General features: G+C 37.0%; 1 protein-coding gene across 1 annotated transcript in view; it reads left to right on the top strand.

The window, feature by feature from the left end:
• Positions 1-2,135: 2,135 nt before the first annotated feature.
• Positions 2,136-25,337, top strand: part of LOC140154080 (nuclear pore complex protein Nup107-like) — a 34,075-nt gene continuing 10,873 nt past the window's right edge. Inside the window, exons 1-17 of the mRNA XM_072176693.1 lie at positions 2,136-2,342; positions 7,238-7,320; positions 8,242-8,339; positions 10,122-10,226; positions 10,410-10,504; positions 11,184-11,358; positions 11,917-12,073; positions 12,734-12,869; positions 13,560-13,720; positions 14,519-14,645; positions 15,084-15,237; positions 15,993-16,138; positions 16,781-16,926; positions 22,055-22,173; positions 22,301-22,458; positions 22,903-22,999; positions 24,329-24,382. Of these exons, the coding sequence (XP_072032794.1) occupies positions 2,208-2,342; positions 7,238-7,320; positions 8,242-8,339; positions 10,122-10,226; positions 10,410-10,504; positions 11,184-11,358; positions 11,917-12,073; positions 12,734-12,869; positions 13,560-13,720; positions 14,519-14,645; positions 15,084-15,237; positions 15,993-16,138; positions 16,781-16,926; positions 22,055-22,173; positions 22,301-22,458; positions 22,903-22,999; positions 24,329-24,382 (2,146 nt within the window). The 5' untranslated portion in view covers positions 2,136-2,207. The remainder of the gene's footprint in view (positions 2,343-7,237; positions 7,321-8,241; positions 8,340-10,121; positions 10,227-10,409; positions 10,505-11,183; positions 11,359-11,916; positions 12,074-12,733; positions 12,870-13,559; positions 13,721-14,518; positions 14,646-15,083; positions 15,238-15,992; positions 16,139-16,780; positions 16,927-22,054; positions 22,174-22,300; positions 22,459-22,902; positions 23,000-24,328; positions 24,383-25,337) is intronic.

The raw sequence follows: 25,337 nt of genomic DNA on the forward strand, positions 1-25,337 counted from the left end.
TGTTTTTAAAAAATTCTTACATATATAGGGCTTATGTATAATTCTATAAATTGTTATGTATATTGTTTTTATGACACAGAGCCCTGTAATAGCAGATTTATCTGAAAGGTAGCCCTGTATAAATATGGTTTTAATAAATAACATAAAGTAAATAAACAAATTTGTGGAAAAATGCTATCAATTCTGCATTGTAAATGATTGACATTTATGTGTTCATGATTCATTTTGTTTACTGGCCTGTCAATCACGGACTCATTATGACGATGCTTTATTAACACCACGGCACATCTTATATCTTAATTTCGTTTTTTCTTTCCCTTTCTTTCTTTCTTTCCTTTCTTTCTTTTTTCGTTTGCATGATCAGGCTATAGGGGTCCGACGCATAAATGACATCTATCTTAAAGGAGTATTTCGTGATCCTAGTATCATCTTTTATGACATTTTTAGTAGACATGGTAGATATGCTTGAAAAAATCTTATTCCCAAAATTTCAGTTGATTCCGATTTTGCATTATGCGAGTTATGCATGACTATGTACTGCTCCATAGGCCACTGTTGTAATTTCGTTCTGGTACACCAGAACGTAATTCAAAATTGACGATATTTTTGCTAGACGAATTAAATCTGCAAGAATTATTTTTTGGACATAAACATTGTGTAGCCAGAGGTTTCCAGTGGTATAAAAATCTTTTTTTTTGTTGAGAAAAGTGAGGGGCTAATAATAATAATAATAATAATAATAATAATAATAATAATAATAATAATAATAATAATAATAATAATAATAAAAAATAACTTTATTTATACACGGTAAAACATGTTCAATACAATATTGATCTTCCACATGTCCGTGTGGATATTAAAACATTACTAAAATATAAAATATAAAAGTTTGTTAAAAGATAATTATAATGCAAAAATGTACATAGACTAATACAATATTTCACTAAGAGACAAAAAATTTATAATAAATGAATATGATAAAAAATAATCTGCATTCATCCTCATATCATTGTTATTCTTCTTATTATTATTATCATATTATTATCATTATATTATATTATTAAATAAACTTTGTTTATATTATTAACATTGTTATTATTATTATTATCATATTATTATTATTATCATCATATTATATTATTAAATTAACTTTGTTTATATGTTTTGTGTTACTCCCCCATTGGATGTTGTGTCATACTTTCATTGTTTTTAATTTTATCCATTGCTTGTTGACACTTGTATCCTTTTGGATCCATCCTTTGGTCGTCAGTTGGAACACATTTTCACTGTTTTTATACATATTATAATTAATAATTAAATATAAATTTATTATTATTATTACTATTTATTATTATTACTATTTTTATCATTGAATTCTAATTATTTCATTATTTTGGGTAAGCCTGCTGCTAAAATATCTGGCCTGTAATATATACTGAGAAAAAAATCGTTCCTCTATTTTGTTATAAAATATCCTTTCTTTCCTTCCTTCCCGGGTTTATCATGACTTAATAAGTGCATGCCCGACGGCCCCAGCACTATAAACATACTACGCCGCACCGCCGGGAGTTCAAGCAATCGATCGTGCATCAATCAACAGCAGCACAATACCCGCGGTATAAAAAGGGGGCGAAAGTGCACGGGTGAGAAATAGAAAGGGGGCGAAAGTGCACGGGTCCGAAATTGAAAGGGTGCGAACCGTCCAGCATTCCTTCAATTGAGCCTCTCATAGATGTAAACAACAATCTCTTCCCAGGACCTTTGTCCTATCTTTCACGACAAAATTCAACCAGCCAAAACGTATTGACCACCTGTTATACTTTAAGCCAATGGTAAGTTGGAATTAGACTATTAGTGTTTTATTTTGACGGAAAGTGATTATTAAATATAAAAATTTTAAAGTAGAATATCTTTCTTTTAAATTATTTAATCTGCATTTATTTTATCTTTTATTTTCTAAGGTATTATTTTCTTACTTTATTATTGAAAAAATTTGAGTTTTGAGTAAATCCTATCATATTTTGTAAACATTTTATAGAATCATTAATTGCATTTAATACTAATTATCGCATTGATCGCTATCAATTACCTCGCGGAGTTTTGACCAATTAACCGATGTCTACTCACAACACAGTAATCTCATTGGTTGATAATTATCGCTATCTATTAGCGATACCGAACTTTGAAGACAAATTTAATCCAAAATGGCCACATTCACGGCGGGTTCATCGGAACGTGCAGAAGATAGTACAGATCGGCGGTCAATTAGTCGGCCTTCTAACCGTCTTTCGTCGTCATTATTAGAGCCGAGAGACAACACAGTTGCAGATATTTGGAGGGTAATTTTTCTGTGATTTTCACGATATGTAATACCGAAACATAAGATAGCATTTGTCCATAAGCTTTTAAAAACAAAAATTAACAACGCATTGCAAATTGCCATTTGGAAAGCACAATCTTCCGAATTTTGCTCCAGTCCATGACCATGCATGCTAGCCTAGTACGAGGAACCCATACCGTAGTAGCTCTGCACAACGGTATGGGATGAAGTGTATACAAAAAGCTAGTGCAACGTTGCACTAAAAAATACAAGGCTAGGCTCCTGTAGCTTAAATAGTTGCATGTTTGTCATTCGCTACTTGCACGGTTCCGCCATTACGCACTATGTGCGGGAGAGCCTCGAACTGGCAGCATACATGAATGGGAATTGAACTAGTCATAACGTTCTGTGTAAGGTTACATAATTCTTCCTTTCATGTATGCTGCCAGTTCGAGGCTCTCCCGCACATAGTGCATAATGGCGGAACCGTGCAAGTAGCGAATAATATTAATTTAACACAGCTTCTTGTACTTCTTGTCTAAACTGTTATGCTTGTAATTGTAATTAATACCCCATTATTTATCCAGAATAAATAAAAATTCATTAACACATGATCCACATCGCGCACCAAAACTGAGATGGCACTTCAGTGCAAACTTAGATAGGGCAGCACCAATAAGAAAATGTCATACCGATAAATGATGTGTCTGTTTTGCCCGTTATTTAAGTTTGTGTTGGGAACTAAACTAATGCTAGCCTAGACATCAGTGCTAGAACTCTGGCCAATGGCCATAGTATCCGTTTTTACTTCCACTAGGGCCAGAGGCACTTACATTGAAAAATTTGTTGGGCATGCTTGAACGATCCAGTACAAAAAATGAAAGCATTTCAATGCTTGATCATGTTGATCGAACCAATACAAATGTGTGTCAGGCTCGACAGGACTCAGGTCACTAATTTAGTAATTTTACATAATAAAACCCACTTGAGAACACACAATCACCGGTCATTTCTAAAGATGCATTTATACTCAATCGCTTTTACAGAAACCTGAATCGCACGCATGATCAGTGTACTAAATCGCCGTCGTATTTGCCTGCTGAGCATGCGCATGATTCACTTTTTTTCAAAAGCGACACGTAGGCCTATATTGACACCCTCTGCTGTCGGTCAACGTTCTCTAGAATTGCACACATAACCTGTGCAGTTAATGACAATGATTCAGTCTGACACAGCTTTACACAATGACTAATTTACATACATAGGCACAAAAGACCGTGTTCATGTACCGTTACTCAGCCAAACATGGCAGAGTAGGTCCCGGACCCGGATGTTCGGTACATGTTCCCATCTCTTCAACGTTATACCTTTCCAACAAGGAAAGAGATACGAAAAGCGAACGTCTAATGCATGCTGATGATGATGATAAGGCTATTGAAACTTGATGTTGAGTTTAGCGTCTCATTTTTTTCAGCTCATAATGAGGCAACTATTTCATTATTCATTTAATATTTTCAAGGTTTCATTATCAGCGGCCTTTTACCAATGCTTATGCGCTTTTGTTCATTCTAATTGGGTATCGCCAGTCGCAATATAATGTCACAAACACACATAAACATATAAAAGTATAATTATCTTGCTTTTTGTTTTTCAAGTTTTAAAACAAACTAAAATTAATGTATTCCAAAGTATACTATGCCAGTCTTCTTCACTCCAATTTGTACTAACCTCTCCGTATACATTTGAGGAGAGGGGGAAATGGGGGGGGGGTTGACTCATTTAAAATACAAAAATAACAATCATGCAGAACATTACAAAATAAATTTTGCAATTTTGGCACCAATTTGTCAAAACTAGGTCTTTCCTAGTTAAATTATTTACAACATCAACAATCTGGTAAAAACATTTTGGCTAGGTTGATTTCTCTCTAGTCTACCCTGGTATCCCAAAAGTATAAGAAATAATTGGATAGAGCAAGGGTCAAAAACCTGTATATTTTTAATGCTATAATATTTAGATGGATTCATCAATAAATAGTTCTCAAGGCTTTCCATAGTTTTTGAACGGTTCAAATACAAAAAGGGGTTTAAAAATTTTGCAGAACAAATTTTCTTTCTGGTTTAGTAGTTATTTGCAAAATAATGAATTATTTTCAGCTTTTACATCTCAAACGCGGCACAAAATTCATAACGCGGGCGGTGGACGCTAAGCTCAGAATCAAGTTTCAAGTGCCTAAACGGAATTACTGAACAACAGCTTAGGAAACTTCAACTTGTACAGAACTCTGCCGCACACGTTTTGACAAACACTCGCAAATATGATCACATCACACCCATTCTTATGAATCTGCACTGGCTTCCTGTACGTGAACGAATTGAATTCAAAACTCTTCTTCTCACATGGAAAGGTTTAAACAACATTGCACCATCTTACATCACGGACCTTCTCGTTCCATACGCACCTGCACGCACTCTAAGATCGTCAGACAAATGTTTATTAAAAATTCCACGATCTAATTATTCTCCCGGAGACCGTGCTTTTTCTACTGTTGCACCAAAACTTTGGAACTCACTTCCCTATAATCTGAGACAATCAATTTCTGTTGATCAGTTCAAATCTGGACTCAAAACTTTCTTATTCAATGCTGCGATAATGTCAACTAATGTTTGATTTATCATGCTCATATACTGCTATGTATTTTGTTTAACATGTATTAAGGATTTTTGGTTCATGTTGGTTGTATTTTGTATAATGTTGTATGAATTTGTATCTAGAGCTAACAATTTGGATAGTTGATTTGTTTTATTCAACTATCCTTTTTGTTAACTCTGTTTCATGCATACATGATTATGTATTCTTGCTTTGTAATTTGTATTTGTGTTTTTGCGCTTTGGATTAGATTTAATTTTCTAGATAAATGGCGCATTATAAATGCTTATTTATTATTATTATTATTATTAAATCAATGCAATGTAGACTCGCTTGCCAGTCCTACATACGCCGTACCTATATGTACAATGTATATTAAGGACTGGCTTACGCCATTTTGGATGTCAATGGGAAATACACACTTAACAATTTGCGCCTGTTAGAATCTTAAAAAAAAATCTTTAAAATTTCATCAATGTATATAAAAGTGGTACTGTTACCAACCTTATTGTGCTTGCTAATTTAAGACTCGGTTGAAACAAAATTAAGGATCGAATGCATTTTAGTGTCCAAAAGGCAAAATTATCGTCAAAGTTCTGCGAAATCGGCACCCTTGCGAAGGGTTCAGAATTGAATCGGGAACAAAATTATCCGATCTTTGCAATCAAAAACACAAAATTACAACTTTAAACATACTATTGGCAAAAGACATTATTACCAAACAATATAGAATAGAAAATTTGACATCATTTTCTCAAAATATTGAAGAAATTTGCTCACTAGACATCGAAAAAGTACGCAATCCAATTCCCGTTCAAACGTGTGGGAAACTGAAAGTGCATAATCCCCACTAATGCAATGGCCAAAAAAGTACATTCAGAATAGCTTTGATTGAATTTGGACTGAAAGGATATGTTTATTGTGGAGCTCTACTGTACTAAGTAGATACTTAGAAATGAAATCTGGCTACGCATTCAATACGAAGTATTGCTGCGTGGTAAAGCGAGTCTCTCTCGCAACTATAAAAATAATGGTTGTTTTTTTACTCTGTTCAAAACGTGACATGTACACCAAATACAACCCCCGAAATGGTCTACTTTTAGCGCACCACAACTCCGAAATAGTCATTGTTAAAAATGCGATACGCAACCCTTTGCTTACAGTCTTTGGACGAATTTGTAGCAGTCTCCATGTCGAAGAATGCACGGTACTTGCCCGGTACAAACATAGAAATGGCCACATTGCTTCAGTCCTGTTAATGAATATTTGTTCCATACTCCAATGGTTCCAACTGGGTTCCAACGTGGGTGTCACGATGATGGTCTCCTACACAACCAGATTGTGTCGGATGATGATGGATATTCATTCTTTAAACATTTGAAAACAGTCATTAATAGAGTATTATGCCATCTTTGATCAAGTTTAACCCACTAGTACAATGTATTCATTAAATCATTAGTTGGTGTCCTTATATCTGCTGAGAGAATTATTCTAGCTAAATTATTATGAAGTACAATAATACGGTACATGAAATATTCTGTTGATGTTTATATTTGGATTTTTAATTTTGATGAGTCAACAGTCAGTGACAGTATCTTTTGAGCAAATGTTGTCTGCTATTTTGGCAACATTTTTATGCGATCACCGGCCATGATAGGCTGTGTTTACTTGCCTGATTGCTTTTATGAGTGTGGAATAGGCAGACATGAAGTCCATGTACAAAGACCAGAAATTACATTTACACCAAGGTAATACTTCACTTCCATGTATAACAGGGCGAGTCGGTAGGCTACTGGTAATATAATGTTCATATCACAAACAGCTACTTGGTTTGGTAGCTATTTATTATCATCATGATTTTGTCGAATATAGAGTGGTAAGCTACCATGGTGCCTTTCATGGTACTCCGATGAAAACAAGGAGTGTAATGTACAAGCCATCTTACCACAAAAGATAATCTGAGGATTCAAGTTCAAGATGACGCTGCCATTTTCTTTAATTGGCACGGAATCGACCACTGCTGTTCACCATTTATAACAGGTAATTTCTCTGGTGCTTTTCGAGTTCTTCACCGCTGCCACCACTATAACAGGGCGAGTCGGTAGGCTACTGGTAATAATGTTCATATCACAAACAGCAACTTGGTTTGGCTTTCAAGTCAAATGGAAAAGCACCTGAAATCCCAGTTTTCTTTCAAGTTTATCAATATGCCAACAATTTTGCAAACATCTTCAAGTGATTTTGTGAATTTTTTTTATTTTTTAGTATTCACAAAGAGAACATCAACCTTTTGATCCAGATGCCATGAATGAGTCGGTTGACAGACAACGAGAGAGGAGAGCTCTCAGGTTGGTAACTACCTTAAGGGGGTACTACACCCCTGGCCAATTTTGTGCCTATTTTTGCAATTTTCTCAAATATTATAGCACATTGGTGACAAGTAAGATATGTATATTATAGGGGCAAGGACTACAACTACTGTACTGAAAATTCAGCAACTCAAAGCAAGTAGTTATTGATTTATTGATCAAATATTGGTTTTCCCTCATTTTTGACTGTAACTCCACAACTGTTGTCTGTGCTGAAATAAAATTTCCAGTGCAGTAGTTGTAGTCCTTGCCCTATAATACACATATTTTACTTGTCCCCAATGTGCTGTAATTTTTGAGAAAAATGCAAAAATAGGCACAAAATTGGGCAGGGGTGTAGTACCCCCTTAATATTGATATTCCAATAAATTTGCTGCATGTTTGTATCTTATAAACCAAAATGTCAATTAAATTGTTATTTTCTTCTTATTTAAAAAACAAAGAAAAAACAAATTGCATGCATATTACAAGTAGCACATGGATAACCCATGAAAGCCAATCTTTCAGGCTTACATGTATTTCCATCACTGTCCTATACCCTATATAAAACAGGCTAGTATGGATCTATAAGTCCAGTTCAGAAAAAAAGTTTTGATACAAAACTTTGAGGCATCGTACATGCAAGGGATTCATGTATTACAATATGAATTGGGTTAAATCTTTGTGAAATCAACTCCAACTCTTAGTCTTAGAGTAATGTTAAGAAGATCGGCATCATCTGCATTGTATAGAAGTCTGGACAGATCATTCCAATTAAAGTGCATTCTATTTGATTTTGCAAGATAGATATGAAAAATTTGCACCTAGAGTGATTGGATGAAGGAAAAACAATGGTATCATCTTGGAAGAAGAAGCATGGTTCATCAAAATTAAGTGTCAATCATCATATTTTCTTTTCAGGCCCACAAACAGAATGTCATTTGGAGTAATGGAGAATTCACCAGTACCAAGAGAAGAAACTACAAGTAGAGTGCTGAACAATGAGAGGGTTCGCAAATGTATCCTTAATGTCAAATGTCACAACCTGGTACTAAACTCAACCAATAAAGTATCGAAACGATTATAGATGGTCAGATATATCGGGAAATGAAATATATAGCAAAAACTTATTTAATGTACATAAAGCGCAGCTATCCCCTGTGCATTTTGATACTTCTTTTGTTGCTCTACGATATCATTTGGTCGAGTTATGGGCGCTTGAGTGACTTCAAGTCGGATTTCGAAAGTTGCACTTAGCTCCTATTCAAGCCAAATGCGTTCGTCGTGTACACACACACAAAATCAAGACAAAGATGTGCTCTGTTTACTTAACCATGAACTTTATTTTACTCATTCGACTTCCAACTTCAATACTTGCTACCCTTTACTTATCTGACTTATCTCATGAACTCTTTCTGCTGACATCTCAAAAGCAATGGTCATTTATTGGTTACAGTACAACGCATTTGGCTTGAATAGGAGCTAAGTGCAACTTTTAAAATCTGACTTGAAGCCACTCAGGCGCCCATAACTTGACTAAATGATATCGTAGAGCAACAAAAGAGGTATCAAAATGCGCAGGAGAAAGTTGCGCTTTATATACATTAAATAATTTTTTGCTATATATTTCAGTTCCCGATATATCTGACCATCTATAATCGTTTCGATACTTTATTGGTTGAGTTTATATATGTGACCTAATTAGTGTCCCCATTAGGTTATATATTATTCACCAAGGTCCCTCAGCAGTGTCTGACTGCTCTTCTTGATTATTGCGTAAAATAACAAAGTCACATGATGCTCTTCAGCTTGATTGGTGAATGAGATACCTATGTGATGATAACGTGATTGATTCTATTAGCCAGTCAGAATCCCACTTCCGTGCACTTTTACGCTATTCTCTGTAGATCTGTCTGTAGATTTGTTTGTCTGTGACTGCTAATGTGAGGCCGACATAGGACATACGGGGGCCAAACTCGGTGGGTGGGTGTAGTTCTGTCTTGGCAAGAAGAAGTTTATGTTTGTTAAGTCATCTGACCCTGGGGCCCCCTCCCAGGGGTCATCCAAGGTCAAATTACTAAAAACTGTTGTGTGAGGCCGTTGTAGGTCGTACGGGGCCCAAACTGGATGGGTGGGTGTAGTTCTGTTCTGACCCGGGGACCCCTCCAGGGGTCATCTGAGGTCAAATTACTAAAACTGTCGTATGGTCAGAAACTTGGTGGGTACAGACAACATTTAGAGCCAAAATTTTGGAAGATCGTTTTGGGGTCATCCGAGGTTACCCACAGGTCATCTGAGTTCAAATTAGTAAAAACTGTCATGGCCATGACACTTGGTAGGTACAGTCAACATTTAGAGCCAAATTTTTGAAAGGTCATTTTGGGGTCACCAGGGGTCATCTGAGGTCAAATTAGTAAAAGCTGTCATATGGGCATGAAACTTGGTGGGTACAGTCACCATCAGCCAGGTCGCGCGCAAACCGAGAACCGCCAAATATGGGTAACCGCCTAGTTTAATATAATGAAATAGAATTAATGTTGTTTGCAAAATGAAACTTGATTGTATTTCTATGATTTGAGTAGGAGTTTTGACCCAATTTCCTGCAAAAAGTAAAATGAAAGGGACGTCAAATGAAGTTCTATAACTCTAGGCTTGTCACACAGCTGCATTCTCTCTTTATAAATTAGCTGTGGATTTATTTAGGCATGGTAATAGCAGAATGTCTGATTTGCCCATTTTAAATTTTTATAATATTCAACAAAACTGTATGATCAATATTTCTTAACCGATATATCTCATAGCCATTGGTTTATTGGACCAAGCTGCAGGCAAGTTTGCAACACCAGCACCAATAGGGGGCGCTTCTGTGGCTCGCACTCCTGGCAGTGGCCTCAAACATAGCTCATGTAAGTATCTAATACGTATTAAAGATTTGAATATTAGGAGAGTTTCAATAGGTTTTCTCGATACACCAAGTTAGAACCAACAGAACCTTAGGCGCAACTATTGTGATACACTGATATGTTCATCAATAAAACAACGAAATATTACCATTCGGTGCATATTATTATCATCATTTGTTTATTTAGATACTCCAAGAAAACCGCCGATGACCTCACAGTTTGATGTGTCCCAGACAGTAGGAATAACCCCAAACAGGACTCTTCTCACACCAGCTACATTGGTAAGACTTACTCCAAATATTGCACTTGTAAGATTGGGTATGTTATGGTATAGAATGGTATATCATGTGATGTAGACTACAGGAATTAACCCTAAGTATCTAAGTACAACTGTCAGTTGGTCAAACCCAGTCTTGGCAATTTGTTGGGTTTTTACATCATTTTCTATCAGCACTTTGGGGAATTGAGATCATGTGAAATCCTACACATGTGTCTGGATTACAAGCCCCTGTGATAAGACCATAAGGCAGTCAAAGTGTGAAATTTGCTTGCAGTACTGTAAAAGTGATAATTTTCACGTACAGTTATTTTCGCGATTTGAGGTGAGAGAGACATTTGTGCGATTGCCTAGTCTTGCCCTATACTTGCAATACATACATATATTCGCGAGATGTTAATTTCGCAGATGAAACTCCAAACTTGTGAAAATAAAACCCTCACAAAAATTTTTTGTCGGCGAAGTGCAATTAAGCAGCTCTTGCATCTTGAGAGGGACAAAAAATGGAGAGCTAGCACAGCAAGGCAGTCCAATGCAGCAGACATAATTGTTCATTATTGTTTAAAATATGTAATGTTCTTTGTAAATTAAAGCATAAATAAACAATACATTATTATTATATTATTGTATATTGGTTCACAGTGTAACCATCTTATCAATGATATATGATTATTTCTCATCAGATGTCGATGTCTCGATTTGATCAGAGTCGCCTGAACGCCTCCCTGCTGACTACTCCACACCAGCAGACTGGCATGACAGGAGGACTAGAACCATTTGATAGCCCAGATGATATGACAGAGAACTTTACATTGAGTAATGTACAGCTGTTGCTAGAAGAAGATCCAGGGGTTGCAGGTGAGTGGTGCAAGTCCTGTTTAGGGAGCACGGTGGCCTAATGGTTAGGGCATCCGACTCATGATCACGAGGTTGGGGGTTCAAACCCCGTCAGAGCCAATGTGGTGTGTCGTTGGGCAAGACACTTTATCTGAATTGTTCCATTCCACTCAAGTGTATAATATCAGTACTGTTGTTGTTGGTAGCCGCATGGTGTGATATATCCTAGTGGCAGCAGTGGAATTAAAATAAAACACTTTGAACAAATTGAAAAATGCCAACATTTATTTAAGTACAACTTATATTGAAAGGGAAAAGGGCATATTCCACACTAGTGACTCTTCCCACAAAAGGTAATTGAAGAAATTTTGACCACAGTTTTGCTCAACTTCTAATGTAGATTCCAGTGGTATATACCTGCTTTTTAGTCACTCTTGAAACAAACAACTCAATTTGTGTAAAATGTGAAATTCATAGCCCAAGCTACATGTTTCAAAACACAACTTTCTTTTTAAAAATTCAGAAAAAGGTTCCCAGGGTGTAGCATACTGACTATTATTTGTGTACCTTGATTTGCAGCTACTGAGGGTTTATATGAGGAATTCCAGTCATGCTTAACAAGACTGGGATCTGCCACAGAGGTGTTCAAGCTGGTGGAAGAGTACGAGAGAGCCTGTAACGAACAGGTCATGTTGCTAAGCCGACTCATGAATAAGGCTGCACCAGGACAAAACAAGTAAGTTGCCCAGGAGGTAGTCTTACTGTGTAGTGCTGTACACAGGTTTTCGGTGACAGATTCTCTATAGATACGGTCTTGATATGGACCTGTATTCACTGTTTAATATTTTACTTTGAAAAAAGTCTGTGAATCCGGTAATTCTTTGCAGGGTGTTAAGAATACCAAATATTGAAAATAATGAAATGCTGTTAGCTGTACATGAATATTATGAGTAGTTATCCAGTTATGTACTGAGATAACGAATCTCACATGTTCGGCATAGTTTGTTGCCTGTGTTTACCCAATCCATGTATTGCCTCATTTACATATGCATGAACTACAACTTCAACAAGATTGAGTAGATGGTATGTAAAGAAATAAACAGATCACCATGGTTTGTAAATTGACAGCAGTCCCGGGACGTGGCGTACAGCGGTTTGTATGCAGTAGGCATGAATGCCGACTGGGGTGATCGACTGGCTGTAGTATAAGAGAAAGTTTTGAACAAGACTGCCCAGGAGAGTAAAACTTGTGAAACATTTACTTGAGAATATTTTGATGTATGTTAGAGTATTTACAAAAAGTTCTGAGGAGAAAGTAATTTTTAAGCTCCGTTAGATACTTTTTGTTTTCAATTGCCATTTTGATAACATCAGCGTGGTTTGTTCTTTGCTTCAGATTCTCTCGTACATTACATGTCTTGTCAGAATTGGAACAAGAGAAGAGGACCTGGCGTTTGATTGGTTCATTATACAATGACAGACAAAATAGCTTGGAGAGTATACCTACTATGGACATGGAAACAGGAGAACAGGTAATCTAAGTTAACAAGCAGGTGTGCCAGAAAGATATATAAGATGTATTTCCTCTACTTGAAATGAGTATTATACGCTGTACTAATTCCCTTGGCATGATTAAGGAATCCAGTCTTCAGGGCAAAAAAGGTTGGGATCAAAGATGCGATGCTCTTTCTTGGGAAATTATGTCATTTAAAGAGAAATATTATTTGTCATTTTCAAATACAGAAATACATCGGAAATAATGAGAAGTTGCTATCTTTTTTGCAGGAAATTATATTTGTTTATAGACCTGCTGGTCATTTTGTTACTTATCAATACTAGTAATGCATTTGAAGATACCATCACAAAATCAAGTATTTTGAAGTTCTTCATTCAACCTTGATCTTAATTTTTATACGGCAATGATGTCCCAAGTAAATGTACAAACTCTTCTCTTCCGATATGCTAGATTCTCAGTGATCATGATTTCTTGTTTTTCAAATGTTTTGTAAATATCCACACCCTATAGAGCTGTAAAGCTGTAGCAGCAAGATGAATCTGCATATTGACATTTTCCATTAAGACATTTCACATGCCACGATACTCAAAGGTGAAAACAAAATCACATCCATCAACGGTAACATAACATTTGTTTATAGATTGAGTTTCATTAGAGAGTTATTCTCTTAATTCATTTGGAACTTTATTTTATCCATCAAATCCAGACTACCAAAACTAGTGAGAAGGATATCATGCTGAATCTGTTTGAGAACCAGGCAACAGTGCGACAAAATCAGCTTGTGGTAGACTGGTTAGAACGCAATGCTGCAGATCAAATCAGCAGAACCTATGACAAGACAGAATACTACTCAAGATCTGTTTGCTGGTAAGACTTGTGTCAATGCATATTTAATATATATGTTGTAGCAGAACAACCTTGAACTGCTTGCTTGACTTTGTATCATTACTGCAGTCTGTCTGCATTGCATAAAGAGCCATGTCTTTTATAAGTATCTATAATGATCTTATAAAGTTAAGATCTAATATCCCGAATGAGGCGTTGTACTATGGAATCACACCCAAGTTGTAGACACATGAAATATAGTTACATGATGCTTTAATAAGTGTATTCAGATGGGTCTCCAATAGACTTCTGATTAGTACTTGGCATAGCAACAAGTTATAAGGAATGAGGTAATGATATAATGCTGTGATTGGTTAGTATAGAACATGTGACAACGTCTAATACCAGCAATCCATTAGTGCTGAAGAAGTGAGCTTGTATGAGCCATGAAAATTACACATGAGTGTTAATTCAATTGCTTGTGTGAATCGGTCAAAATTTACACTAATATTATGTAACAAGGGTTTTTACTATTCATGTTCATTGATTAGGCTATTGAGGCCTTTCACTGGTAGAGAGTATATTCTTAGTGAATTTTGCTAGAAGGAGTTCGCAGCTACTCATAACAGTATTTTTCTTTATTTAAGTGGTCAATATGATGCCCATGATTAAGTAGAGAGACAGACACACTGACATATAGGGACAAAAAATGTACATTAGAAATGAGAGCTTACCAAATCTTTTAGATCAACCTGTGCATATAGGCGTTCAAGTACATGGTGACGTCAAATTTTGGACAAATGCTTTAAAATAATATTTGGGTTTTTTTTTTCCATGCAGGGAGAATACATTACATGAGCTAAAACAGAAGTCTGCTTCATTGTCATCATCAGAGAGAGCCTTGGTATCACACGTAGACCCTGATGCTCCTATTAGAGAGAACAAACCACTTGCTGATCTGGATAAGGTATGTTTTATGTACTATGGGTGAATGTGTGCATTTGGTTTACTATACATGATGTATAGTAAACCAAATAAAAAAAGTCTGTCAGATTCAAGCCTGTTGCCAGGAATTATTTTGGAGCAGATATTTTTTAAGTGGCCGGTGCGCACACATCGCAGGGGAGTGTTTGATAGCCACTCTGAGATGTTTAAAAAATTTGCAAAATATGAGTTTAATAGACTATGTATATGCAAATGTCCATAGTGATGTGGACTTTTTCTTGGATTTGGGTATGTGTGTGGGGCTGTGCGGGCATGTTTAAAAATGGAAAGGTGGAAATATGTGACTTGCCCAAATCCACCATTGAAGGATTACAAATGGTTTAGGCATTAGCAACGAAATAAAAAGCTTTCATTTTAGGTCTTCCATCTTTTCACAATCTCTTCATATATTTCCCATCAGGAGGATGAAGCTCGTCTATTACGTGAAGTTTTCATGATGATCCGTGCAGGCCAGTTAGAAGAAGCGCAGAGACTTTGTAAGAAATGTGGGCAAGCATGGCGTGCAGCAACATTAGAGGGTTGGCGACTCTATCATGATAACAACATGAAAGCTGGTAAGATGGCGTACTTCAGATATCCACACTCCACAGTTTATGTAATGCACTTGATTTCAATGCTGATTTGCTCTTTCCACAAGAGGATTCAGAGAGCTTGATGATATGTCCACTTGATTAGCTGTTGTATTTTGACCATGTTATTGTGTAAAATTATGAGTTTAGTATATATCTGTCAAACATGTTATCTAATGTTGATGGGGACATTGATCAACTTGATAGAATAGATCTGATAAACATCAATAAATTATCATGTGACTTTAAAAAAAGTGCAAACAGTGTAGCTGCCATATCTAGATTTTCAAACTAAACACCATTATATCATAATTATTGAGTCAGTGGCTTGCGATCAATCTTATGCGGTTAACTTGCCTTGGGAATCATTTCTAAAGTTCCTAGCCAACGATGGCCAACAATACTAGTGTCAACTACTACATCTGAATTGTTATAACCCATTCATTCATTTCATTCGACTGTAGAGCAGGAAACTACAAAAATGTACCATGATCCTTAGTGAGACAATAGCATCTGGTTGTAAATCCTTGTTGGTATCCCCCAACAGCTTCTGTATATAAGTCAGATAGCTTGTCCTTTGTCACCTTGATCTCTTTTTACCATGTGATGTAACATAAAGAGCATATCTTCTACAGGGCTCATCCATTGGATGTGTCCAAGGAGAAGCTGGCCGATTGAAGCTGTAGCCTGCGAGTAATGTATTGCAGGATCATTAATTGTTGTGTCTCTACCTTGTATAGTTCCAGCCTCAGGAGATTTAGCTACAGTAGAAGGTAACCCATACAGAGATATCTGGAAGGCAGTGTGCTGGAGAATGGCAGAAGATGAACGATTTAATATCTATGAGAGAGCCGTCTACGCAGCTCTGAGTGGCAACCTGAGAGAGGTAAGCTTTTTTCTCCAAAATCAAATCTTTTGAGGTTTAAAGTAAACTTTACCAAGCTGCCACTGAAATACCCAGTCACCAGGATGGGTGGAGTGTCAAGTGAAGATTCAAAACCGTGATCAGACCCATAGCCAGGATTTTTTGTGGGGTGCAGATTTTCCAAATGCAGACGTGTTTAAGAGAAATCTTCATTCTGGCCAAAAGCAGACCTTTAGCCCCTCAACAATTGATTTTTGGAGCCTAAATTTTAGAAAAAATTCTCAGAAAGTACATGATTTGAAGTACATTTATCTAAAATCTTGACATTTTGGGCCCAATTATGCTACCCCAGGAATATGAGAAAATGATTGACAGCTGTCTTCTTTTGTGCCATCTTGCATACACAATTAAGCCTATGTAATAAAGAGACTAGCAGTTTGAAAGTTTTGAATTTGAAGTTTGGATATTACCTTGTCATAACCTTAAATCAATTCATGCTATTTCTGGTGTAGAAAAATCATGGTGAAGAAAAAGAGCACAATGTTGCTGATTAATTATGGCATTTTTGCAAAACATAAAAACAAACGCAAGAAAGTGAGAAACCAATCTTCATTCTTTCAGTTTCTATTTCAATTCAATATTCAATCACCCTGATATTTTCAGATACTCCCTGCATGTGAATACTGGGATGATTGTTTATGGGCCTACTACAGGGTGATGGTAGATCAACAAGTTGAGCAAGAAATCCGAGAAAAACTGCACAGTAGACGAGAACTGGAACAACTACCCCCAGTATATCAAGAGAAACAGTAAGTATTATATTACTGACAATCACATGTTATGAAAATAATATTTTCAATTTTTAAGTGGTACCTCTTAAGGGGGTACTACACCCATCGCATTTTTTTGCGGGTTTTTTGCATTTTGTGAAGAAATGAGAAAAAAAAATTGGTCAAAGTGGTATGCAAAATAAAGGGGCAAATCTTCTCGTTCTATTGGTGGCATCGGTATCGATGTAGCTTACATGCTTTTAAAGGACATGCCCAAAAGCGGTACATGGGGGCACTTTTACAAATTGGAGTATATCTAAAATTTCAGAATTGCTACCGTGAAACCAGTCACACGCACAAATTAAGCATTAATGTCAGACCCTAAATGTACCAAAATATATATTTTTTGCAAATGCATTAATTATGCACAGCTTTGAAAACACATGCTTGGCATCACTTATCATTATTAAAGAAAATAAACTTCTTTTGTCCCCTTCCAGTTGACAATGATATGCAAAATTTGTGTTCGCTAGCCAGCACATCTGTTTCAGGTTTGAAACAGTAAAATCTTAATGATAAGATAATGCTTGTTTTTTTTTTTTTTTTTAGTTCTAGGCGATTTTTAGGGTCGCCATCTCAGTAAAAGACAAACACTGAATACAATGTAAACGCTATCACAAGTACATGTGTCTGGCACAAAAATGTTAATTTGTCGCAACTTGTTGCACAAAATCAACTAAAGTGGGAACGCTTTACAGTGTATGTTGGAGCATAATTAATATGCCACCATTTTTACTTACATCAGAGAAGACAATCCGGTATATTTCACTTGAAACAATTCCTGCCAGATGATATTTCCGAGTTTGTGGAGGTCGCCATTATAATTTTGTATTTTGGGGTTGGGCGATACTTGATACTTTGATACCGCCGATCGGTACTGTGGGTCGATACGATTAATTGGTATCGGCCATACGATACCGGTAGGCTACTTTTGACAGAATATAGAAAAAATAAAATGTATTATTATGAAACGTATTGAAAACAAAATTTTTCAAAATTGAAAACAAATAATTATAAGCAAATATTCTAATCTTTCATTCTCTACTTCACGCCGTGGGGTGGGGGGGGCAATCGGCAACTTTGGAGGTGATGACGCGTATGTAGGGCTGGATAAGACCCCCTTTTTCAGCATCGCTGTCACCCAAAGACCCCATATTTTTTTACAAACACATGCTCTGTCACCCGAAGACCCCCTATTTTCCCCAGGCGGCGAATGGCATGATCGAGCCGGCAACTTGTGAAACCGCTCGGCCGTATGGCATTTTCCATATACCGCTACTTGGTTAGTTTTGTGAGGTTCATTATCGAACCCCAACGGTTTAACTTGTATTTATATTATTTATTAACATAGGCCTATTTGTTTGTGATATTTCAATCGTTTTAAAATTTCAAAATAATCCCATTCAATTACACGGTTGAAGATGAAAATTTACTGAATTTAGAGAATGCAATGCGACCACCACCTGATTTTTCCATTTGATCTGTCACCCAAAGACCCTTACAAGTTCAATTTGAACAGCAACTTTCATTTATCACTGATTTTGTTACTTATTTTGAAAAAAACAAACAATGAAATTTGAAGCCATTTAGAACTAGAAATTCGATTTTCGAGGTGTTTGCAGCGCTGTTTCGGCTCTCACCCAAATATTCCATTTAAAAATAAGGTCATGTTCTCACCCAATGACCCCATATTTTTTACATTTTGCTCTCACCGAATGCCCCTTAGTGCGAAAGTGCCAGCCCTACACCTATAATCCATTTCATATTGAAGTGCCCCCGGGACTTCAGGTAGCGAATAAATTGTGTGGTATAGTGATTTAATTCCAATGGATTGTCCCGGGATTGTCTATGGATATACTCAGCGGCATACCATGCGTGATATGTGCGAGATATTTCGAGTGATAGAGGTGAAGTTTATGATGTTGTTTTTTTGTGCAAATTTCCAATGTTTTTCCTCCAAATGTATTGGGAACTTTCATAATGATTGCATATTAAAGACCCATTCAGTGATCCCAGCGCAAGTGTAAAAAAAATTAAAATTGTTTGAAGGAAAAGTCATTCAAATTGTCATTTGGTATTTTTGAAATGACAAATTTGGCAAAAAACGAAAAAACCCAGCAGTACTGATTTGAAGTTGAAGCCAGTGGCGTAGCTGCCAAAATTGCCTGTTTGGGCCCCCGCCCCCTGGCGCTATTTGGGCCCTCGCCCCCTAGCTAAAGGAAAAAAGAGAAAAAAGGAGAGAGAGAGAGAGAGAGAGGAAAAAAAAGGAGAGGAGTGGGGGGGGAGAATGGTACTATATAATATCAAAATGTGTTGCGTTTAGGGCGCTAGCACCTATAATCTCTTTTCTCTCTCTCTCTCTCTCTTCACTTTCTCAAACCACCGGGAAAAAAAATGGGTCAACCTTTTCGGGCTGTTGAGGAAGGGGCAGCTAAATTTTTGTTTGGTGGATTTGGGCCCCGCCCCATACAGGCTTGCCCCCCTGGAAAAAAAAAAATCCCAGCTACGCCACTGGTTGAAGCTCCATTCAAATACACAGTAGCTAATTTAGATAGGCCTACTATCAGTATCTAAATTACAGATTCGTAAAAAATGTCTTTCGGCTGAACGACTCGCATAGGCTATGTTTAGCACATCTATGACAATGACAAAGGTACCGAAATCTGAATTTTGATGATTTTTACGATCGTCTGGATGAGCAAATCACTGAATGGGCCTTTTAACTATTTTATCATTAAGAAAAAAGAAAAATCTAAAAATTTAAAACGATCGTACATTAAGGCCTTAATTAAAAAGAAAGTTGTAAACTTGTTGCATCTAGTTGATTAAAGTGATGTTTGCTATACTGGTTTTATTATCACCTGTGTTGTTTGTGTTTACGATTCGTAATCCCACGAAGAGTAAGTTTAGTTCGTTAATGTGGTAGGCCTACAGCCACACGTTACTTCAAGATCCCCTGAACAAGCACATCCCGACTCATTTCAGGCGCGGATTCAGGGGAGCGCCGACTGGCCCAAGAGAAGAGAAAGGGGGCTTTACGATTTATGTTTAAAACAATTGCTAAAATTGTCCACCAAATCGCTTCAATTAGATCTTCCATTTGCACAAGTTTCTTACTTCTGAGGGGGGGACATCCCCCTCAGACAACCCCTCGTCAAGCAAGCGCCCATGCCACCATTCTTTTTTCATTTTATTTTATTTTTCTAAAAATTCGCCCCACTCCCTGACTGCTCTGGTTCGTCAATCTGTAACAAAAGCTGGTATCGCCCATCCCTATGGAGATTGACATAGACGTATTATAGGACTGGGAGCGAGTCTAATACGTGTGAGTAACGGCAGAAACCGGTTGTGAAGAAGACTACGTGGATCGCTACAAAAATAAGCGTCCTTAACAACCTGTCAACTTTACGACAAATAGGTGAAAAATTACACTTTCACGATGTGTTTTCATAATCTTTTTATTTCACATGATCCGTGCATATATCGCCTCGCTATAAATGGAAAAATATTTTTTAGACCAATCAAACCAATACATGGGTGTAGTACGCCCTTAAGATTTATTTTAATATTGTAGAATGTAGGTTTCTGATATAAAAAGCTGTTTTAAATAACTTAATGCGCCTGTCACACTACACCGAATAGGTCTTCCGTACAAGAAACGGATGGTATTTAGTAAATCCGTTGTTGTTCGTCAATGATCGCTTTTATGTTCTTTTTATGTCCTGCTATCATCCGCCAAATGCGTTTAGTGTTAGGTGATGTTCGTTAAGTCTGTCGGCAAGTTTTGTGCATGCATAAAACTTGAACGGAGTGTACCGAATACACATGTTCGGTATTTATCCGATGTGTGTTCGTATGGTGCTGCATATTGCGGAGTTTGTTCGCTCTCCTTTCGTTCATGTTCATTCTTTGTTCATTGCACTCGGCCCGTGTTCGTTGCAAATACGTTCCTGTGAGGCCTTCACCCCCAAATATTCTTCCGAACTGGTGATTTCGCCACCGGATAGCATATTTTTGTATTCGGTGATGTACGTTGACCCAGACCGTCTTAGTGTCACACTACACTGGATCGGTCTTCCGTATAAGAAACGGATGGTATTTTAGCAAATCCGTTATTATGTTTAAAACAATTGTTCATATTATACCAAAATGGTGAAAACTTTTCAATTTCTTCAATTAGACTTTTGTTTCACCAATTTGCGGCTTTTTCAAACTAAAATAGCATCCAATAATAGTGCTAAAATTGATTCACAAATGGCTTCAATTGGGCCTTCATTGTCCAAAGGTTTCTCACCTCTATTGCCCCCGGACACTGGTTGCCCCGATATGTAAGATTTGTAGCCCTTTTTGTACTTTTGTACAACCTGTTTGTAAGTTTTTCCCCTTAAAAATTGTCTTTCCTCACTTTGTCCACCCTCTTGTTACGCCACTGCCTCTGAGGGGCCTCAAACCCTCTCAAACACCCTCTCTTCCCCCACTTTCCTTATAGGGTCGAAGTCCCTGCTGGTGCCACATGGGACGGATTCGCCGGTCATTTATCGGACGTTGAACGATCGGATATAAGACGCCTGCAGGATTATTAGCGGCCACAACGCATAGAGAGACGAACGAGAATCGGACCCCAAATCCGTCATTTGTCGGACGTTGAACGATCGTATATAAGACGCCTGCAGGATTATTAGCGGCCACAACGCATAGAGAGACGAACGAGAATCGGACCCCCAAATCCGGTCATTTGTCGGACGTTGAACGATCGTATATAAGACGCCTGCAGGATTATTAGCGGCCATAACGCATAGAGAGACGAACGGAATCGGACCACAAATCCCACGAATCTCCTGCGGACTGGTGATTTTTCCAACGGATAAAATATTTCTGTATACGGTGATGTTCGTTAACCCAGTCCGTCGTAGTGTGACAGACCTATAAGATAGGAAGCATTTTAGCGTGATTTTGTATTAACCTCATATATTTGTCATAAAATATCCAAAATGTATTTCTTCTATTTAAACTTCATTTTGTTCCTCCTGCTTTCTGTCACATAGCTGTCACATCTGGTGGAATGGTGACTAGTGATATAAAATCATTCATTTTGATTTGTTTTCAGTTTGACTCCAACTCGAATATTTATGGAATTACAAGCCCATCCAAGTCAAGTTGTAGAGGAACAATCCAAAGAGAGACACAGGGTCATACAGAAATATATTGTACTGCCAGATTTGGATGGTAAGTAGTAAATCACAAGTCCATTATTTGAAGGAAAGAGGGCACCAAATAAGGAGATTGCATAAGGAGATACCCGCCACATGCATTTCAAAATACAAACGCAACCACTTTGCTTTTTTTCCTGCAGCTTTAATAGAGGAGATGGGAGACTGGCTGAAGGATGAAAGCAACCCTCCATCACACCATATGGTCAGATTTATGGCCCATGTGGTACTATTCTTGAGATCTTTGGCACTACAAACAAAGGAAGAAATATGTGTGGCCATCATGGAAGCCTATGTCAAGGTGAGTCATCATACAGACACAGCAGTATTCTTTATTCAGAACATGTACTCTCAGATCCTCTTGTACCTAGAGGGGTGGAAATAACATGGAGGCGGACAATACACATTGCTTATTTTTCATGATTTTATTCACATTTCAACACTGTTAACTTACTTACGAACAGAGTGTTATTCAATATGCTGATGGAATAAAAGTAGGGTATTTTGAAAATGTTGAAACATTTGGGTGAACTTTTCTCTATTAAAAGGTCAGTAATGATATTTTGGCATTGAATGGGTGGGGCAGCATACATATCATATTTGAAGTGTCTCATCATAATTGGATGTCATCAAGAATTAGAAATATTGTTGTCAGCAGGGGACAAATGAGACTGGTGATGAAGCACCTAATTCACAATATATTTGACATAATCTTAATAATTTCTTCTTTTTGTTCATATCGCAGGACCTTATCAAAGAGAAGCGTATCAAATTAGTGGCTACATATACAGCTCAGCTACCTCAAAGCATGCAGACATCTTGGTATGCAACATTCCTAGAAGGTAAATAATGTAATATATTGAGTAGGAAGCATCATTGCAAGAATCTAACTGATAATGTGTATAACACTAAAACAGGTGTTTGGTGCAACACTCAAGTGGTAGAATCAAATGGAACATTGGTATCAAGTATACAGGGTGTCCCAGAAAAAATTACCGAGTAAATATACATCAAAATCAAAAAATTTAAAATGTAGCGGCTAGCCTATTTTATTGTGCATCACATACACAAATTTTAATTTGATTCGGTTGAAGGGTTGCGAAGAAATTAACGATTACACAATGCGTGCATCAATGCAGTTCATTCCAAGTTTGATCAACAGGCTCTTTTTTCATACTCCCTCGTCGCTTCCTACATTTTGTATATCTCAATAAATTCAGTCCACATTATCTATTTTATAATCCGACGGTGTTATGTCATTTATGCTTTCACTGAAGATGAATAACAGTTTGTCCGAAAAAACTGATTTCTGCAATTGCAAGCTTTCCAACTTAAATTCTTTAGGTTGTGCAAATAATTATGTCATGTTAATTTTCCAAAGAACATTTAAGTCTAGAATGACAATGATTAAGTGCTTACATCCAGCTTTATGTGTGATTTTTGATACCATGCAACATTAATGTTGAAGTTTTAAAAGATTTAAACTTTACATAACAATTTCTTGGAAAAATTCCAAAAACATATAAAGTGGGAGAATATTTTAAGCTGGAATTCTTTATGCAATAATTCTTTATGCAACATTTATATCAACATTAACGATAAAAGATATTTACAATTGGACAGAGCATCATCTTACATGCAAGCTGTCATTTTCAATATCGTGCAGGGTTTCAAATTTGAACAAAACCTAATTAAATGTTCTGCAAGAAACAGATAGTTTAAAGAGAAAGAAAAGGATTTCACAGAACATCAACAATATATGAAGCTAGTGCGCATTGTGTTGAATGATCTATCTTTCAAACTTGGAATGAAGTGAATTGACGCATACGTTATGTAATCGCTCATTTCTTCGCAATCAGACAACCGATTCCAGTAAAATTGGCGTATAAGATGCAGAATAAGATGGGCTACACGCTGATGTTTAGATTTTTGGATTTTGATGTTTAATTCTCGACTTACGTCCAAACTTAATTGCCCGGTAATTTTTTCTGGGACACCCTGTATGAGCAGTCAAACATGCTTTTTAATGAAGGAGTAACCAAATTACAAGTTTGGGAAAGAATGAAAATGACGGTTAAAGATAGCTGTTTTGACTGAAGTCGAAGTCATACTCTCCATTTATTTGAGTATACTTAGATTAATTGTCCACTTTATTTCTCTTTACCTTGCAGGTATTCAGGAGAAAGATGAGAGGCAGCATTGCTTACAAATGGCTGAAGAAGCTGGTATGTATTCTGTCTTGAATATGAGTACAGTAAACGCAAGGGTCAGGAATGAATTGCTTGATTTACATATACACCTATGTGAAGTGAATCCGTAGTATGTCTGTATGAATATATGTTTGTTAAAGGCACAATATACCTTAATCAGCCTAAATCAAGTGAAACCATTATTCCCAGGAGAAGCTTAGTGAGTATTGAATGTATAAACCTATGATCTTCTCCAAGGAAATTACAAAAACACATTTGAATCTGCCAGAAGTACTGCAGCATGACTGCCCTAATCTGAGAAAGCCAACTGACTCTCAAATTTTCCATGATTCCTTGCACTAGTTTCAGGAATAAGTCGTCATTTATATTTGCTGTGTTGCACACAATGCAAGGAGATGAATAGGATGTCATGAAATTAAGCAGTCAAGTTAGCTCAATCGATAAGGCGCTCGACTATGGTGCAAGAGGTTGCAGGTTCGAACCCTGGTGGTGCCTAGTACACTCTTGTGGTAGAATTGAGCAGTGGCGTAGATTTCTTTTTGACATTGGGGGGATGGGGTTGGAAAAAATTCTTGAAGTATAGTGAAAGCAATTAATTTTGCTATTTTTAAGCTAAACTGATGAAATATGGTGCAAAAGTGGAATAAATGCACGCAAAGCGCGCGAAAATTTGTACTTTTGGGGGTAAAATGGGCAAATATGAGGTTAATTTGGTCAGAAACTTATATTCAGGCGTCAACATTGGGGGGGGGGGGATGATTGTATGGAGCATCCCCCCTGGCAAAATATTGGGGGGGATAAATCCCCCCATCCCCCCCGGGATCTACGCCTATGGAATTGAGTCGGCTTGAAATTCCCCTGGACAAGGAACTTACTGCTTATTGTCTTGTTGTAACCCTTACGAAACTCGGGGAGCTGATCCTGGTTGCGATGGTTATTTGTGGAAAGTCTAGGGTGTGTGCTCTTGAAG

Source organism: Amphiura filiformis, chromosome 1 (genome assembly GCF_039555335.1).
Source record: "Amphiura filiformis chromosome 1, Afil_fr2py, whole genome shotgun sequence".
In the NCBI taxonomy this organism is placed as follows: Eukaryota; Metazoa; Echinodermata; class Ophiuroidea; order Amphilepidida; family Amphiuridae; genus Amphiura; species Amphiura filiformis.